We start from the raw sequence: 20,985 nt of genomic DNA, 5'->3' as shown, positions 1-20,985 counted from the left end.
TTTACTCTTAACTTTCTTCTTTCACACACTTTACCAAACTCAGTCACCAGCTTCTGCAGTCTCTCACATGAATCAGCCACCAGCGCTGTATCATCAGCGAACAACAACTGACTCACTTCCCAAGCTCTCTCATCCCCAACAGACTTCATACTTGCCCCTCTTTCCAAAACTCTTGCATTCACCTCCCTAACAACCCCATCCATAAACAAATTAAACAACCATGGAGACATCACACACCCCTGCCGCAAACCTACATTCACTGAGAACCAATCACTTTCCTCTCTTCCTACACGTACACATATATATATATAAACCTACAAACGTCTGATAGGCGCGCTAAAGAAACCAGGAAAAGTGTGATCTTAACTTTCCTTACATAACACTGGGAAATATATTATTTTAATTAATTCAAGATAATTATATAGTTGAGAGTGTAAAGTTATAGTTATGATAAGGTTTATCATTTAGTGATGCATTTTGTCTTATCTTGAGAATTTCTTAAGAAGTGTAATACGTGGCATTGTGTCAGGCGGCCGCGTCGAGCATCGTCTGAAGGCAGGTTCGCGCCACTTCCAATACTGAGGGAAAGCACTTCTACAATCTTTAATTTTCATAGGAAAATAGCTATAGAGCCACTTTCTGAATATAAAATAGATCTATATATGTCTTTTGGTAGTATTTCTGTTTTATTGATATATATTTCATGTGGTAATGAAAGTTGTAGAAGTTAAATAGTAAGATCTTCCAAGCAACTACCCCTCAGGTTTCAGTAGACGACAGACCTGTCAAAATGACGCCGAGTTGGAGCTGGGGCCTCTGCCTCTTACTCTTAATTATCGCGTGTGAAGCGGGGTAAGTATAACACTGATGAGTTATGAGTGCATGAGCATGATTTGAGTGATCAGATAGGCGCACAACTTTATGATTAATAGCCAGAAATCATGAAAGTTAACATACACATTGTGATGCAGCCGATCAGCTGATTCCTCGTGCAGGTTGCAGCCTACCATTTGCCATGGTTGAATGAGTATATTAAACATTCTAGTGAATGAAAATGGGCTGAGGAGTAATGTTATGGGATTTTATGTAAGTAAATGTGAAATTGAACGCATGGAATAGGTTGTGAATCTTGTAACCTGAGTGTATTGGCCGCCTCCCGTGGTGAGTGACATGGACCAATCAGAGCGGGCCACATTCTCGCACGTTTTAGCGCAACGTTTAAACGCCCCAGAAACTTTTTTTTTTTATTATTTTTTAAACCAGATTCACGTTTCTCTTAAAAGGCTATTTACAATGGTGTTTATTTTGGCTGAAATACTTTTCCTTCACTTTGCATTCATGACCTTTTGCTTTTCTTGTTCACTGTATCACGGTCTAGGCTAATGTCAGACCTTAACGTGATTTACTGATTTATATTTCTTGATTACAGTCTTAGAGGTATTTTAAGACTGAATTATTCATAAGTAAAAGGAGTTAAACTCCAGTTTGCTAGTTGTGAACTTATGATTTTAGACAAGGATGGGTATGTACATGTAACATATATTGTTCTTTCATATGACCAACAAGTGACCAAATTATGGAAATCCATTAGAATATCATATAGAATGGTAGGAAATATGGTAGTTATAAAAATAGACTAGGGAACTTGAATGGGTAATTATTTGTATTCGACCTTTATAAAGTTTGCAGTAGGGAGGGCTATGAAGAACAGGGAAAATGTGACATTAAAGTAAAACTAGTTGAAATAGTCCTGGAAATCGACAGTCTTTGGAAACTTAACCGAACTTTACCTCGGGGCTGAGAGTCTCCTTATATTGTAAATATATCACCACTAATCTCATTTGGGGAATTATTTATTTTACCTACCTGTGGAATCTAATCGAATTTCTTGGTAGGATTTATTGTGGAAAATAGATAAAGAATTTGGGACCATGATTAGGAGAATTTTTTTAATCCTTGATTAGTGAATCATTAGTTGTTATATTGCTTTTTTCTTTGTTATTGTATCTTAATGATGTACATTTTTTTTTTAACAGGAGAGATTTTTATAAGATTCTTGGGGTGCCTCGTGATGCTAGTGTAAACCAAATAAAAAAAGCATATCGTAAGTTAGCGAAGGAGTATCACCCAGACAAGAACAAAGATGACCCTAGGGCAGAAGATAAGTTTAAGGACTTGGGTGCTGCATATGAAGTGCTTATTGACGACGAAAAGCGGCAGAAATACGACAGGTATGTAAATGATAACCAACTTTGTTCATTGATTTGACATGCTGTTGATTCCTGAAACGACTTAATTTAGGAACGATTGGCTTTTAAGTTCTTGCACATTTATTTTGTGATGCATATCATCCTGTTTCTTTTTGCTATTTTTGCACCGTCTTATTTTCATTGAAATTAAAGTCTTAAGACTCGTCTGTACAGCGCTGATGAGACTATTGTTCTTTCAGACACACCCATCTTTGCCCTCACATGCTCCTATGTGAACCTAAGACCATAGGTCCTCCCTTCCACCCACTGACTTACTTTAATTGTTGTGGTCCCATCTGTCACCACACTCACCCTGTAGGTACTAAAGCGCTCCACTTCATCCAGGTTCTCTTCATTTAAGTGTGTACTCGGCTCGTCCTTTCTCATCTCACTGCTGCACTCCATTACCTTCCTTTTGTTCATAATTACACAGCTAAATTACTCACGTGTACAGCTTTTATCAGCTTTTATCAGGTTTCATCTTCTTACATTTGCCTTCTCTTTCTTTTCATTTTATTCACCCACATGGATCCACATCTTGCAAGTTGTTGTTGGCAAGCCCATTTATTCGAGGCCACATTCACCATTTGTGGGAAATGATGAGTGTACAGCTCCAATGTTACAGAATGGCAAAGTACAGATACTCTCAGTTCCCTGAGGAGCATTTGCTACCCTAATTTACATTTTTTTTATAGTAAATGTATGTAGTAGTTTCTTTCAAAAAGTAACTTAATGAAAATTTGTATTATGTATGTATGAATATCAGTAGAGCTGTAAAATGTGCATAATTGTTCAAGGTGTGGAGAAGAATGTGTAGCAAAAGAAGATGGCTTTGGAGGAATGGATCCCTTTGCCAGTTTCTTTGGTGATTTTGGCTTTGGCTTCGGGGGTGGTCAACCAAGAGAACGAGAAGTGCCCAAGGGTGGAGATGTGACCATGGATATGACAGTTACACTTGAAGAACTGTATGTTGGAAACTTTGTTGAGGTAAATCCCCTTTATAGGTTGTAATGTTTTGTATGAATAGCATATGTCATGCCACATGGATTTTTACAGTCAGATAAACTTTTTGTTCTTAAGTATTGTAGCAGTACTTTGTCAATTATGGTAATACAAAGCATTTGATATGGATATTATATTTTTGCCTAGTTGCTTTTTATTTGCTTGATTTTGCATAATTTCATGATCTGAAAGGTTTTAATTTACTTCATTTGGTTTGTCCAGATCAATGGAATTTTGTGTAAGTGCAGTCTGTGTAAATTCTTTAAGCTCAGTTAGAGTATTTCAGTTTTAATTGTGATACTGTTTAATATATATATATATATATATATATATATATATATATATATATATATATATATATTCCAGTTTTCTTGAATTTGGAGAAGATATTTTGTTTTAGAATGAGTTGATTAAGTCAGTTTGAAATGATCTTATGCATTGTTTTCATTGCAGCTTTGATGATATATACCTGTAGATGTAGGCTTGATAAAGTTAACAGTCTTTGTAAAACAAAAGAAATTGATGCTCAAAGAACAAGTAATATTCCAAATATACTGTTGTTATGGTAGTGGAAATTTGTGCTCATAGTGTAGACAAATTATTCTTTGATATTCCTTAGAAGCCTCAGTATATTTTTCGAAATGTGCCAAAAGTATCTCTGTTGAAATGATGTTTGCAGGTAGCATATCCTGGCAAATCATGGTATTATGTATTAAACTAGCAGACTTGAATTATCGGATCACTGCATTGTCTATGCAGTTAAGGCCAGACAGGCAAACCGAATATATAAGCTGAGGGTACCAAGTCAGTGCTACTGGAAGAAATGTTTGGGTTAGAAATTGAATGCTGAAACTTTCATGCTGAATATAAGTGAATGACGGTAATTAGTTTTTGTCAAGAAACAGGACATAAGCTTTGAAAATGAGTTTGTGAAATCTATAGAGGATGAATCAGCATTGTTGTATCCATTCATTGTCATTTGGTAATTGTTTATGAAATCGTTCTGGTTACACAATGAGAAAAGTTTGGATGACATATGCTTTCAGTCCTTGCCTAATCACAGCAGCTGAAGCTGTTATAGGAAGATCAGCCATTCTGTTATCCACTTTGACCTTAGCTTGGAACCCAAACTCGAACTGCATTTTAATGTGCAATGGCTTTTCCTACTTAACAAGGTAGTGTCAGGGACAAACAGACATCAGCCATATTTTCACATGTCTAGTGTATCAAAACTGTAAGACTTTTCATGGAATCCTCTTGGACTTCTTTAATATTTCAACTTTATACTTTCGCATATGTTTTACTTTTTTTTGTAAAGGGAATTTGTTACATGCATAAACTTGTGTTCCATAGGGTTTAACACCTTGACAAACCATTAATGATGCTCTCATCATATAAAGCACTTATGTAGGTGAACTAATGATGAATATATCATTATGACCTTTGAAAATTCACCAAAACCCATTTATTCATCAAATATATTAAGTTGATGGTTTAAACGACATGTAAGATGTTTCTCATTCTTTTTGTAAGTTTGTGTGCGTATACATGTGATGGTTGGAGGCTGGCCAAGACGCATCAAACAGTATCCATTTTCTTTCACAAAACTAGATAAATACATTGTCATTCTCTCTCTCTTAGTATCCAGTGATCAATTTTTTTTTTTTTTTTTTTTATACCTCGTCGCTGTCTCCCGCGTTTGCGAGGTAGCGCAAGGAAACAGACGAAAGAAATGGCCCAACCCCCCCCATACACATGTACATACATACGTCCACACACGCAAATATACATACCTACACAGCTTTCCATGGTTTACCCCGGACGCTTCACATGCCTTGATTCAATCCACTGACAGCACGTCAACCCCTGTATACCACATCGCTCCAATTCACTCTATTCCTTGCCCTCCTTTCACCCTCCTGCATGTTCAGGCCCCGATCACACAAAATCCTTTTCACTCCATCTTTCCACCTCCAATTTGGTCTCCCTCTTCTCCTCGTTCCCTCCACCTCCGACACATATATCCTCTTGGTCAATCTTTCCTCACTCATTCTCTCCATGTGCCCAAACCACTTCAAAACACCCTCTTCTGCTCTCTCAACCACGCTCTTTTTATTTCCACACATCTCTCTTACCCTTACGTTACTTACTCGATCAAACCACCTCACACCACACATTGTCCTCAAACATCTCATTTCCAGCACATCCATCCTCCTGCGCACAACTCTATCCATAGCCCACGCCTCGCAACCATACAACATTGTTGGAACCACTATTCCTTCAAACATACCCATTTTTGCTTTCCGGGATAATGTTCTCGACTTCCACACATTTTTCAAGGCTCCCAAAATTTTTGCCCCCTCCCCCACCCTATGATCCACTTCCGCTTCCATGGTTCCATCCGCTGACAGATCCACTCCCAGATATCTAAAACACTTCACTTCCTCCAGTTTTTCTCCATTCAAACTCACCTCCCAATTGACTTGACCCTCAACCCTACTGTACCTAATAACCTTGCTCTTATTCACATTTACTCTTAACTTTCTTCTTCCACACACTTTACCAAACTCCGTCACCAGCTTCTGCAGTTTCTCACATGAATCCGCCACCAGCGCTGTATCATCAGCGAACAACAACTGACTCACTGACTCAGTGATTAATGTATATCATAATATTAAGTAATTGCATACAAAGAAATATATTTGAAAAATACAGTTTATGGCTGAAGATAGTCATAATTTAGAATAGATGAAAAACATCGATGGATGAGATAGCAGTACCAACAGCTACCCAGTTCACTTTAGATGTGAGTAAAGGGAGTCCACACAGGGTTTGCTAAAGAGTTAAGTACTTCTCGCAATGCATTCCAATCCATTTTATCATTTGCCTTGACAAGGTCCATGAATCCTTCAAACAACTTTCTCATTTTGCTGTGTACTTCTTTGCTTATATCTTCACAGAGAACATATGATATACATATCCTCACTTTTCCTAAAAACCCCTTTTTTCTTAGTCTGTTACCTCAGTCACCCCCTTGATAACAGTTCACTCTTACACCATACATTATATGCTTGATAAACTAATTTCTCTCAAGTTTTTACATGCCTCCATTCCACCGTTTTCTTTACAAATGCAATATTACTGCTTCTGTCCAGTTATCTAGCACATCCTCAATTTTACATGCACACCATATTTTGTATATCCATTGTGCTACCACGTCATCTCCACTCTTCAACATTTCTGCTGTTTTCCCCTCCTCTCCAAGAGCTTAACATTTCAACTTATGATGTCTGCTTATTATGTCCTAATGTATTGTTTCCTGTATTAGAATTTTCCTTCCCTCTATTTATACCCATGTATGCCACTACCACATTTCCATCCTTTGATACCAGCAGGTCTTTTTATTATTCCTGTTACCAGTCTTAACATCTCATCTGATTTAGTCAAATGGTTTCCTTGTGGGTTCAATAGATTGTTGTTTGCTCCAGATGACTTGTGGTAATACAGATTTTCAGGAATATAGATTTCTTATGTATGATGACTTGAAATATGATGCTTCTTTTTCCAGATGGTTCGAAATAAACCAGTAGCTAGATCAGCATCAGGTACACGGCGCTGTAATTGCCGCCAGGAAATGGTTACTCGTCAGTTGGGCCCTGGACGGTTCCAGATGACTCAGCAGCAAGTTTGTGATGAGTGCCCCAATGTCAAGTATGCAAATGCACATTGTTATACATGTTAAATGAAAATATTGATATAATTCAGTTTAGAATTGTACTGCATTTTGGAAACATTGTAACATATTCATTTATGGAGTGAGGACTGTTGTCATAAGAGGAAATTATTGTATTGAAGGAATGTGTTGCTGCTAATACTAGTTTTCAGAAAAGGGTAGGAGTTCAGTAGCCTTTATTTTATATAGAGAATATGATTGGTAATCTGTAGGATTCTGGATAAATGAGATATAATTAATGGTAGACGGTCTTGTCAGAGGAAGTTGAAAAAGTTTTGTAACATTAGTTAAGCTTTATAGAATGAAATAGAAAAGGTACTGAAGCATATGAAGAATGTGGTAATGGTGACAATCATCAAGATATGTGGAATTTTTAGGATTTTAGTAGAGAAACTTTGGTATATTATGTACTGATTTCTACTGTCACAGAAAGGTAGGTGGCAGCATTTTCCCAAACATTTTGGATACTTACATCTTATTGTCAAATACCCAACTACAGTGGTCAGAACATAAAACTTTTAACTGGTTTGGTTGTCACTAGTTAAGATGCCCCCTCCTACTTGTACCAAGAAAATTTATTTCAAAGATTGAAGGCTGTGTCATTAAACATAGAGAAGAGAGAGGGAAATGACATGTTAAAAGATGTAAACACAAAGAGTTAAGGAGAAAACATTGTAGAAAAATGCCTTTCAGTTGCATTCTCGCATCCAACCTTGAATTGACTAGGCTTGGAAACTACACTTTTTACACAAAAAGAATGGAAATATTGTTCAGATGGCAAATGCTCCTCTTACCTCTCCAGTTACTTCAGTTACACAAGGGGCTAATTCATCCTCCTTTGGACTGCTACTCTCACATCTTAGGTGGCCTTAGATGTATATACATATTTGACAGAGTTAAGTATAAAGTACTCCAAGTCATTAACTGTCTGTCCTCAGAACTTTGCTTTGTTTTTTTCCATGTGTTGCAGTGTTGATTCTCTTTGTCTTTCATAGATAGCTCTGAAATTCATTTCTGATAGTACTAGGGTTGCTTGTGTGTGTCTACAGTCAGCTGGACTATACATCCACATTACATAATTACTTTGTGGGTTTTAGCAGCTTATGGATAGGCCATGATAAGATATATTTTTTCCCATGCCTTATAGCTTTGGAACTCTAAACCCTTTTATGTCTTTCCTATGAACTCTGCGTACCTCATTTTAAAAGGTATGGTTTCCACCCTCTCAAAAGTTCTTAAAATGTTCTTCCTAATTTTCCCTTTCTCTTTTTTTTGCTTGTTTGTTTCTTTCACGGCCCAAACTTTGGGAGAATTTCTGCCAGTATTAAGCCAGATTGATTGTTGATGAACTCAGAAAATTTTTAGCATTACATATAGCAAATGCCTATTAAAGCTAGATTTTCCAGAGTATTAGAGTTAGATTTTCCAGAGTATTTTATGTATTGACTGTAGATTATTTTTGTATCTTGTTTGAACATTGCTCCTATGCTTCCAAGCATCTTGTATATGTCAAATGAATACTGTTGATTTGGATTAATATATTTGTGCTGAGAAAAATTGACATTGTCTCTCAAAGGAGCTGCTAGACGATTTTAAGAACTTGGTGGGTCATTCTCATAGGCAGTGTAACTTCTTGTTTGATGGTCATGTGCAGATACTTTTTAATTGATGATTTATATGTTAAACACAGATAAAAGGCACTCGCTTGTAAGCAAAGTTTCTGAACAAGGATTTATTTCAACAGGCTGGTAAATGAGGAACGAACATTAGAATTTGAGATTGAGCCTGGAATGGTTGATGGACAAGAGCATCGCTTCATTGGTGAGGGTGAACCTCATATTGATGGGGATCCTGGTGATCTTGTCATTCGCATTAAGACTCTACCACATGAAAGGTTGGTACAATAAGTCTGTAGATAATGCACTGTGAGGATATATTGTTTTATGAAGTATCAGAATTAAAAGAAAAATTTTGGTATGCTTGTTAGGAGAAAACAGGTTTACAGAAAAGATGAACTTTAAGGGGAATTTAATTAAATGTTAGAGAAATTCATTGATATTGAATAATAAGATGGTAGAAACATTATTTTATTTATAAAGCAGGGATGTTCAGTTTGAAAACTTATCATACATGATGTGATAATTCAGGAACAGACATGATAAGAATTCAGAATCAGACATAATTTGATAAAAATTCAGGCCCTCAGTTTAGAGTGAATAGAAGGGGCAGAGCAAGATATTTCTGTTGGTAGCTTTTCTACAGGATCATCACTTAGGGAGCCATTTTTAGGGGAAATAGAGTGGAAGAATACATGACATTTTTATGTGCGGGAGGTTGTAAGAACAGAGATACGTGGAGGCTCTTTTTTTGTGGCACAGCTTGTATTATATGTGACTTATATTGAAGAAGGTCTGTATTCCTTTTCCTGTTTCCATTGAGGCTTTCATTTTGTGTAATATATTTACAGATTTGAGCGTCGAGGTGATGATCTTTACACCAATGTTACACTATCTCTTCAAGAAGCTCTTTTAGGTTTCGAACTTGATATTCCACACCTGGATAATCATTTGGTAAGAAATATTGTACATTATTTTTAAAGATAATGCAAATTATTCACAAGACTGAAATTAACCTCGTCAGAACTGGTATATGACACTTGTGTAGCTTTGAATAGATATTTCCTGTAGTCTTAAATCTCCAAAGCCTTGCATGTCCCTCAAAGTACATGTGGTTAGTATATGATGGTAATTATTGAAATTTTCATAAGATAAAGAATATGAAAGAGGTGTCAGGACATATTGGAACATGTTACATTTGTCATTTTCAAGAATACTGGTCAGGAAACAAAGGAATAGTGTTCTTTTGTTAAATGTTGGAAGGAAGTAAGAAGTGCAGTAAGAACTGGTATCCATCCTCATTAGTCAGCTTCATAAAGAGCAACATAATGAGTTAGAAAATAGGATGATAAAAGATTGCAGGAGGTGTAATGATAATGCATAACAAAATCGAAAGGAAAGTAGTGTATTGTATATGCTAAAAAAGAGAAAAAGGGAAGGGAGGTAGGTGCGTTGATAAATTCCTGTCCAGTCTTTTAAAAGGAAAAGTGACAAGGCCCTTTTGGTAAACTTAGTAACTCTTCTAGCTTCAGATATTGCAGTTTCTTGTATTTTTCAGGTACATATTGTACGAGAAAAACCAACTTGGCCTGGAGCTCGAATTCGCAAGAAGGGTGAAGGCATGCCAAATTATGAGAATAATAATTTGTATGGCATTTTGTACATTACTTTTGATGTGGAATTTCCAAAGAATGAATTCAATACAGAAGATAAAGAAGGTAAGTTGTATATTGTTCTTAATGTAATACACAATTTACTGTACTGTTTTTGATTAAGGCTTTCTTAGTGTAAATTATCCAATATTGCTCCTGTCTATGTTAGGAGCAATAAATAGAAGTAGTAGGTAGGAACATTTAGGTGGGAGCATTGATTAGAAGTAGTAGTTTGGAACTTTAGGTAGACACATTAAGCAGGTCATTGGAAGGAAAATAAGGTACGAGCCTCTAGAAACACTATGCTAGAGATGCACTCAGCTAGTGGCTACCTCCTTGAGGGAGTTCCTAAGGGGAACTGGCATCAGAGTTATGTTAGTTATGTTGGCTTATTGGCTTGTACATATCCTTTGCTTTTTCATATATTTCTTTCATAAGTAGTGATAAATGGTATTAGTTAATGCACTTTATGAGGCTCACCCCATGCTCAAACTCCTCTAATACATCCTCTGGGATCTGCATGTTAACTTTTTCTTTATACCATAGTCGCAAAAGATATACAATCTCACTTATTTTTACCTGTACGTTTCCTTATATGTGCTCATTATTCCCCACAAGAGCAAGGTGATGAGGAACAGACAACTGAGCCATATACGAAAAAATTTCACTTCTCTTTCCTCTTCCTTGTGGAAAGTAATATAGGCTAGAAGGATCTCTAGTCCCTGCTCCCATGCCGTTAGTTCCTTTAAAGATGTGGGAGTATGTTTATAGTTTTCTTTCTTTTGTATACGAGGGTACTTACATATATTTCTTTCATTTTATAATGGGAAACAGAGAATTTTTTTTTTTTTTGTACTTTTGATATGCAATAATGCATTCACCTGGCATTTATGGGTTAATTTGATGTATGACATTAAATCCACAGGCTAATAGTTTAATTTTTTTTTTCAGCTCTAAAGAAGATTCTGAAACAAGATTCCATAGGAAGGGTATACAATGGATTACGGGGCTACTGATCTATACATTGAAATAGGAGTTTTGTACAGGTTGTTATATTTATATGTGGATTTATTATTAATTGAGAATGGATGACCACTTCAGTCTTATCCAGTGCACTGCTCTTCAGCAGCAATGAGGATTACAAGGAAAGCCATGAAGTCAAAAGATTATCATGATACGGATGCCATGAATTGTTACCGAACTTTGACAGAGTTACAAGCTAAGGGGAGTCAAATATTATTTAAGGCAGACTAGTAATCTTAAGCATCAAGTATGAAATAGTAGTTGTGAAATTCTTCTATGATTATTTTTGTATATATTTTACAGGTGTTTAATATTTGTTAAAATCTCAGGTGCATGAAAATGGGATTTTGTTTTAATAATCCTATTTTCATGACATATGCACAACCAGTTAGACAGTTTAGACTTTCTTTGGAAATGGATAACATTGCTCTTAAACATTATGTAACAAACAGGCTCATAAAATGAAAAGGTAGGTGTATCTTTTACAGTAATATTGTAACAAATGATCTCAGATGGATGAATATTTTGTGTTAAGATTTTGTTGCTTGCATTTTCTCTGTCATGAATTTAAAGAAAACTTTGTAATATTACTTTTGTGGTGCTTGAGTTTTTTTTTTTTTTTAAAGTAGGTTTGTCTTTATTTTTTTATTGACAAATCTGTGGAAAGAAACAAATTAGTTAATGAAAGAATAATGGCATGTTTGTTGACAATGTTACAGTAGTTGATTATGTAATTAACAAACAGAGGGTTACAGCACGTTTGATACACAAGCAAGACTTCCCATCAGTAATGGGCATAGAACTATAAGATTTAAAACTGAGGTCAGTTAGTTACTGGTGAAGACAAAAAGTACTTTGTGTGAACTTTAGTAATTTTCATCAAAAGGATTTTGTGAATATTTTAAGCATGACAGTCTTAATTATGTGTGCTAATCAGAGACCAGAGCTATATCTGGGTTAATGAAAGGTAGACACTTTTCCAGCCTAGGCATTTCATTTTCCAAATTCTCTTGTATTTACATAGCATACTTTTCTCTCTTTTAGGGACTAAGTGAAACAGAATCAGATTGCTGTAATTGTACATGAAAAAGATACAGAAATGCATTGATGGCTGTTTGAAGCTAAATTGACTACAAAATTCTGATTAAAAATTGCCACCATTAAACACCAAGTTTAACATTGTTGGCTAACCCTTTGAGGATATTAATGTGTGCACAGTCAAGAGAATGGTGAAGTGCATTCCAGTACTGTTCTCTACAGATTTGACTGATATTCATTTGGGAGCAAATTAACCAGTAGGTTCTGTCCCTAAATATATTCTTTTTATAGATAATGTAAGATATATTTTGACTATCATGTAATCCAGAAGTGATAGGTAGTAGCATCTTTATAGCTGAGTTTGTCATAACTTTAAGTAAATTGATTTAAGAAATGTCTTTGTATGCAAGTGCTATCAACAAGTTCATGGAGAATCAAAATGTAGCATTTGATCTAATGCCATAACTTGCATCATGTAAATGTAAGGGATTTTTGGCTTATCAGAAAAAGTACATGTATACACCCAAGTGGCACATATTTGAGGTTATGATGAATTAGATTTCTGTTAGCAACTGACAGAAGAAGGCTTAGACCAAGAGAGCAAAAACATTAAAGGCAGACTCATTCAGCAAGTATTTTGAAGATCTTGCAATGTTTCTTTTTAGTTAGGGTCCTTACCAAGTCATAATTGAACTTGAAACTACTTGACGAGACCCAACATTTGTTCATATATATATATATATATATATATATATATATATATATATATATATATATATTTTTTTTTTTTTTTTTTTTTTTTTTTTTTTATACTTTGTCGCTGTCTCCCGCGTCTGCGAGGTAGCGCAAGGAAACAGACGAAAGAAATGGCCCAACCCCCCCCCCCCCCCATACACATGTACATACACATGTCCACACACGTGTATACATACCTACACAGCTTTCCATGGTTCACCCCAGACGCTTCACATGCCTTGCTTCAATCCACTGACAGCACGTCAACCCCTGTATACCACATGACTCCAATTCACTCTATTACTTGCCCTCCTTTCACCCTCCTGCATGTTCAGGCCCCGATCACACAAAATCTTTTTCACTCCATCTTTCCACCTCCAATTTGGTCTCCCTCTTCTCCTCGTTCCCTCCACCTCCGACACATATATCCTCTTGGTCAATCTCTCCTCACTCATTCTCTCCATGTGCCCAAACCATTTCAAAACACCCTCTTCTGCTCTCTCAACCACGCTCTTTTTATTTCCACACATCTCTCTTACCCTTACGTTACTTACTCGATCAAACCACCTCACACCACACATTGTCCTCAAACATCTCATTTCCAGCACATCCATCCTCCTGCGCACATCTCTATCCATAGCCCACGCCTCGCAACCATACAGCATTGTTGGAACCACTATTCCCTCAAACATACCCATTTTTGCTTTCCGAGATAATGTTCTCGACTTCCACACATTTTTCAAGGCTCCCAAAATTTTCGCCCCCTCCCCCACCCTATGATCCACTTCCGCTTCCATGGTTCCATCCGCTGACAGATCCACTCCCAGATATCTAAAACACTTCACTTCCTCCAGTTTTTCTCCATTCAAACTTACCTCCCAATTGACTTGACCCTCAACCCTACTGTACCTAATAACCTTGCTCTTATTCACATTTACTCTCAACTTTCTTCTTCCACACACTTTACCAAACTCAGTCACCAGCTTCTGCAGTTTCTCACATGAATCAGCCACCAGCGCTGTATCATCAGCGAACAATATATATATATATATATATATATGTATATATTTTTTCATACATATTCGCCATTTCAGCATTAGTGAGGTAGCGTTAAGAACATATTATATATATATGTATGTATGTATATATATATATATATATATATATATATATATATATATATATATATATATATATATATATATATTTTTTTTTTTTTTTTTTTACTCGGGTTTCACTTTGTAGAAGTACTGGTATTCTGCTGAGGATTAGCAGAGAATTCTTTATCATCCTAGGATAAGCAAAGAATTTTTGATAAGCATCCATATTTAGACAGTACAAATACAAGTTTGTTTTACAATGTTCACATATGTTAAGATATGAAGTAAAATATTTTTCACTCATTTCTAGGTAAACCAGTTATTTTTACTAAGTGGATATAATTGGGAGATTGCCTGTGAACAACCATACTCAATCTAGGGTACCATACATAGAATTATAAACATAATATCATGAAGTTTTCATGTAAACACACACACGAAGTTCCATTCATTTTTAAAAAATTTATAAGTGAACATTGAACTATGTGCTTATTTCCAAAAGTGAATCATATTTTGCTCATGGAAGCAGTGTTTATGACAGGTGCTAGATGCACTTTAAACAAATGAGACTGAGGTTAGTGTGAATGTTATGGACTGTTTTGATGTGAGATTGTGTGATTCATAAATCTAAATGAACAGAAAATCTGCAAATTTGAAGTTTTATTTTTTGCATGTAAATTTCTTTACCCTTTGAGTTTTGTGTTAGGTAGGACATTGATTAAGTTGCAAAGATTTTGAGTTTTAGAAAGTTTACTGTATCAGTATTGTAGAGTTTGTGGGATTTGAGACCCCAATTTAGCAAAATTAACACAAATGCCGTATATACCACATCATCCTAACTAAATTGGGAATGGATTAATGATAGATGGAAATCCTCCCCTCCCATTTTTAATTTTCCAAAAGAAGAAACAGAGGAGGCGAAGTGAGGATATTCCCTCTAAGGCTCGGTCCTCTGCTCTTAATGCTACCTCGCTAATGCGGGAAAAAGCAAATAGTACAAAAAAAAGATAGTTGTGCATTATTGTATGCACTTGATCCACCCCATGTAATAGGAATGGAGTTGGTATTAATACATATTCAGTATTATATTTGTCTAATACTTATAACTGTTTTAAAAGAATGCATGCTTGGCAGTCCTGACTCGAAAGACTTCCCACTCTGATACAGAAAGCCAGACTAACAAAGTATCTTTCATTCCAGTTAGGAAAAAAGTAAACACCCAAAAAAATATATCCAAATTTAACAGTTTAATGGCAAGAGTAAAAAAATCATTCAATATGAATTGACAATCATGAAAATGATAAAAAGAAAACTCTAAAATAGAGTTTTAGGGATTTACTTTTTCATGAGAAAATGTGGATTAAACTTGCCACACCAGTTGAACTCCATTTCCTTACATCTAAAGATTAATGCCCACACACATGGTACAAACAATTTGAGCTGAGATCCATCCACAGCCCAGGAGCCTCACCATGCATGGGACAGTTCCCACTTGCAAAAGAATTAGTTGATCCCATAAAAGCCTTTAGTATGGGGCAGTAAGCACAGCACATACATAACCAATATGTGGAGGGTGACAATCAAAGGTGCTTAAATGTTTTAAGGATCAGTAGGTTATATGAATCGGGGAACTAATACTGGGTATGAAAGTATGTTTGAAGGAATAGTAGTTCTAACAATATTGTATGATTGCGAGGCATGGGCTATAGATATGTTTGTACAGAGGAGGGTGGATGTGTTGGAAATGAAATGTTTGAGGACTAAATGTGGTGTGAGGTGGTTTGATCAAGTAAGTAATGAAAGGTTAAGAGAGATGTCTGGAAATAGAGTGTGGTTAAGAGTAGAAGAGCTTGTGTTGAAGTGGTTTGGACATATGAAGAGAATGAGTGAGGAAAGATCATAAAGAGGATATATGTGTCAGAGGTGGAGGGAACAAGGAGAAGCAGGAGACCAAATTGGAGGTGGAAGGATGGAGCGATTGGGGCCTTAACATACAAGAGGGTGAGAGGCGTGCAAGGAATAGAATGAATTAGAACAGTGTGGTATACCGGGGTCAATGTGCTTTCAGTGGACTGAACCAGGGCATGTAAAACATCTTGGGTAAACCATGGAGAGGTCTGTGGGGCCTAGATGTGGATAGGGAGCTGTGGTTTTGGTGCATTACACATGACAGCTGGAGACTGATCAAATGTGGCCTTTTTGTCTGTTTTCCTGGTGCTACCTCACTGAAGCAGGGGATAGCGATGCTACTTCCTGTGGGGCAGGGTAGCAACAGGAATAGATGAAGGCAAGCAAGTATGAATATGTACATGTTTGTATATGTATGTATATAAGCGTGTATAAGCGCATATGTATATATATGTGTATATGATTGGTTGGGCCATTCTTCGTCTGTTTCTTGGTGCTACCTTGCTGATGCAGGAAACGGTGATTTTGTATAATAGATAGATAAAAGTAATTTTGAGTGATAATACAACCTCTGAATTATGCTTGATATTTGGGGCCTCTTAAGATGTTTAAGGCTATTTAGGATTAAAATGTGGAAATGTATGACAGCTAGAGAATGGATTGAGCTGGTGTGGCCTTTCTTCATCTGTTCCTGGTGCAACCTTGCTCACGTGGGAAATGGTATGTATGAAGAAAAATGTGCAAAGCATCAGATGGGAGGAGCAGTGTGGTTTCAGAGTGATAGAGCATGTATGGATCAGGTGTTCGCTTTAATAGATGTGTGGTGGAAAATCCTTAGAGAAATGGATGGATTTATATGTGGTGTTTATGGATCTAGAGAAAGCATACGTTAAGGCAATAGGGTTGACAGAGATGCCTTCTGCCAGTCTTCTGAATAAACTGTGTGAGAGGAAAGCTGTTAGAAGCAGAGAAGTTTTTATCAAAGGTGTAAAACATATGTACAAGAAGAGAGGATAGTGAATGGTTCTAAGTGAAGGTTAGTCTGTGGCAGGGATGTTTGACATCACTGTGGTTGTTTGATTTGTTTACGGAGTCATGGAGAGAGAAACAGCTTTGCAATCTGTAGTGGATGAGAGGGCCTGGGAAGCAAGTCAGTTGAAAAAGTGCAGAAGGTGGTGACTGAGTTTGGAAGTGTGTGAAAGGAAGAGGTTAAGAATAAATGTGAATAAAAGCTAGTTTTTTAGGTTTAGTGGGGTTGAGGGACAGGTTAGTTGAAATGTGGGTTTGAGTGGAGAAAATGAAGTGTTTTAGATACTTGAGAGTGGACAGGGCAGCGAATGAACCATGGAAGCGGAAGAGAGTCAGAGGTTGGGCGAGGGGCAGAAGTGCTGGGTGCACTGAAGAATGTGTAGAAAGGAATCATTATCTAGGGAGGCATGAATGGTTATATATGAAGGTATAGTAATCCCAGAAATATTACATGGATCTGAGGCATGGACTACAGATAAGGCTGTGTGAAGGAGGGTGAATGTGTTGGAAACGAAAAATTTAAGGTAAAATGTGTTGTAAAATATATCTATGTTGCAGTTGGTCAGTGATGCACATGATTTAAGACCATCATCTTAATCGCTGTTCAGTGCTATATATTAATTGAAAATGCATATTAAACCTTCAGGTAGTTAATAAAAGAGAACATAGTTTACGATGTAAACAATACTGGAATATATGTACATGGCGAACAATGTGGCCACGATCGTTTTAGAACTATGGCGGATCTGAAATTATATTTCTGCTATATTATCCGTATCTGTTTATATAGTTATTAAAAATAAATGTTTCAAACAACTTCCGAAAAAATAGAGGTAAAAGATTTTCGTATCAAGTGATAGAGGCTAGCGAGAATGCATAGTTTCAATAATTACAACGATATCGTTTTACTACTACTCCATAAGTGTTGTTATTGGGTTGCCATCTTATGGCGGGAAAGGTTTCAGCCTCGATTTCTTTGGGTCGGTCAGTCCGTCCAGACGCCAATAACAAGTAAGTTTATTATTTTTGATTTTATATGTGTATGAGCTTTATTACAGTTAGAATCTTTGTAATACACATCATTGTCTTAGTGATTTGCTTCATTGATTCTATTTATGTTAGGGGAAAGTTTCATACTCGTATGATATGTTTGTCGAAGCTCCTCTGGGGGGAAAAATCTTTTAACATAAGAGTTTGCTGTTAATTAGGCTATTCTAAATAAGAAATTGAAGACTGTACAGAGAGAGGCCATAAGGAGGCATGAGAAAAAGCTTAGATTTCAAGAGAAATCTCTGACGGTATAAAAGATCATAGCCATGCAAAAAAGATGTTGCTTAGGAAGCCATAAGTGCGGAGCCATGGCCTACCTGGCCTATGCCTTAATCCGTTCATGGATATATCAGTTTTTAGGTCAACATGGGTGACGTTCTTAGTCGTTAGTTGGTTTGTGCCTGTTGACCCACTCACCTGAGTAAAAAATATGATTTCAGTGGAATGAAGAGTTTTGAAATATCCTCAAAGGATTTTTTTTTCCTATTTGCATGACTTTTGAACATTATTTTGATAGCCTCACACTAAGCCGTAACTAATCCCTTCAATTATTTTAACTCTTGCTCATTTGATTTATTTTACGTCTTTCTGATATGCAGTCGACTAACCATGAATTAAAGTTATGGAAAAATGATTATTATAAACGGTTACGAAGTTTGTTTCATGGCATTTATATGTTCTGATGAATCCGGCATTTGTTTATATCTAAACTGATTTTACTTGTGCATTTATCCAAATGATGTTTTCTACTGTACTCCCACATTACAAAATCATTGTCTTTGGAGCTTTTCTTTCTTCAGTCCATATGAATTGAAAATGTAGTGGGGACCCTAAATTTATTGTCTTCCATTGAAGGCAAATAGCCAGGGAATTGAGGGAATTTCAATCTTGTTCCCATAAGCTGGATTTAGTCATTCTACCCCCAACCTGAAGCATCTTTGTTGTCTAATTTTGTTGTTAGTCTAATTTTGTTGTTTAATTCTGCTACTGGATACCACTGGATAGTCGTAAGTAGTACTAATGAAGCTTGGACAATTAGCTCCATGATCTACCAATCTAAAATTTGATGTCTGCTCGTGAAACTGTGATGGCTTGCCATTTCATTCAATTTCTTTAGGGTGTAACTGAAATCCATGAGGATGTAGCGCATCTCTAATACTGAAGACGATGCTTATCTTAAAAAATGTAGAATTTTCAAAATTATTCTGTCGTAAAAATAATATGAGAGCCATCCCTATAAGTATTCAAAGAACATATCCACCCAGGGCCCTTCATTCCATACCACTGGGAAATATTCTTAAGGTTATGATGAATAAAGTGTACTGCGAAACGTTATGCCAAAAGATATTCTCAGGGATGTGGTTAATAAGGTACAATATGAAATGATATGTTAATAACAAGCAGAGGCGTGGAACCCAAACCTTTTTTCAAGCTACCAACTCGTCCATATCTTTCTCGTGGGTGATGATATATACCAGGTCGGGAGCTTAGCTTGAACAGGCAATTATAATGCTATAACTGTCATGTTCATAATTGCCAATTGGTTTAAGTCTACTGATCCAGTAACTGTCTTTGGATGTACGCATGAGTATTGCGGGTAAGTTAAATTTATCCTCGTACATTGATGAGTACGTGAGCTCATGATTTGCTTGTGGGGTACGGCCATATTATTGCCATCACCATCGATAAGAATCATATCAGAGGATTTGTGATAGTAAACAGAACTCTGTTCTACTTTCAGTGATCACTTTAAAAGATGTTTGGTTACAATTACGTCTGGTTAGGTTCTTTGGCTTGGGAATGAACACACACACACATATTTCAAGGAATGGGGTCCCAAGAATATAGAACAACCTCTCCGACTAGTACATATATGTGATGAAACACACACCAATTTAATGGGCCAGGGGTACGAGTCCCGAGTAGGGCAGCCAGCTCGCACTCAACCCAGCTGTTCGTCCTCATGTACCTCCTTTAAGGTGTGGTACATGTTCATGAGTACACCAGGTTAGGACATGGAACATATACAAGATTAAGGAATGTGGCACCACGAACGTATAACTCCTTGCATATACTGCTTATAGAGAGATCTAGACAAAGATAATCTAAGGCCATGATCGATGACGTCCACCGCAACTTATGTAGATTCTGCGGAAGGAATGGTGGAATGTGACGAGGCTACGTCTGACCTTGAATTGAAAAGCTGCAAGAACCTGCGTCCGGTCAGCGAGAGAGAGTTGAGGAAGATGTTACGTACGTGTAGGCTTCTTAGCCAGTCAAGAATGTAGCAGAGCAGGGATGGGCTTTGTTAAGGAGGTCATCTACTGACCTGTCGAAAGTGCCTTTAAGTACATGAATGAGGGAAGTTATTATGTAAAAGTTAGACCCAAGTTAAAGAATTTGTCACCTCTACATGTACTGAAATATATCGAATCAAGACAGTCCAGCGATGGATGACAAACTCTGTATCGTAAAGGATGGCAGCTATAGACAACCACTGGAGGAGGTAAAGTAGTAGATAGCTTCCATAACCTGAAATCCTCAATTGTTTTGAGCGTTTTTATATTCTATCGTTCACTAAGCGTCTCAAGTGTTTCATTTAAGTCCAGGCTTCACTGAGGACTATTAAAATCCCTCAGCACAGAAAGAAAGAAAAAACTTTACCTCTCACGCCTCTGATTTTTCTCTCTACATCTGACCATATTATCGTGTGGTGTGACTCATATCCCTCACACTCACTGTCAGGAGATAAGAACTGTTAGAGTTATTACTCAAATAAATTTCCAATGCCGGACCACTGCTTATATCAGTAATGATAAGTTAATGACGAATTACTTTGCCTGTAGCAAC

At 36.6% G+C, this 20,985-nt stretch overlaps 1 protein-coding gene across 1 annotated transcript; it reads left to right on the top strand.

The window, feature by feature from the left end:
• The first annotated feature begins 695 nt into the window (after window positions 1–695).
• On the top strand, window positions 696–12,257 carry shv (DnaJ homolog shv). The gene is made up of 8 exons (XM_071691832.1): window positions 696–852; window positions 2,037–2,231; window positions 3,047–3,236; window positions 6,820–6,962; window positions 8,729–8,878; window positions 9,452–9,554; window positions 10,159–10,318; window positions 11,204–12,257. The coding sequence occupies exons 1-8, from the start codon at window positions 791–793 to the stop codon at window positions 11,266–11,268; spliced, it is 1,068 nt and encodes a 355-aa protein (XP_071547933.1). The 5' UTR covers window positions 696–790; the 3' UTR covers window positions 11,269–12,257.
• The last annotated feature ends 8,728 nt before the right edge of the window (window positions 12,258–20,985 follow it).

This window comes from Panulirus ornatus, chromosome 51 (genome assembly GCF_036320965.1).
Source record: "Panulirus ornatus isolate Po-2019 chromosome 51, ASM3632096v1, whole genome shotgun sequence".
Classification (NCBI taxonomy): domain Eukaryota; kingdom Metazoa; phylum Arthropoda; class Malacostraca; order Decapoda; family Palinuridae; genus Panulirus; species Panulirus ornatus.
Note: the sequence above shows the minus strand (reverse complement) of the source record. Positions and strands in the feature narration are given on the sequence as shown.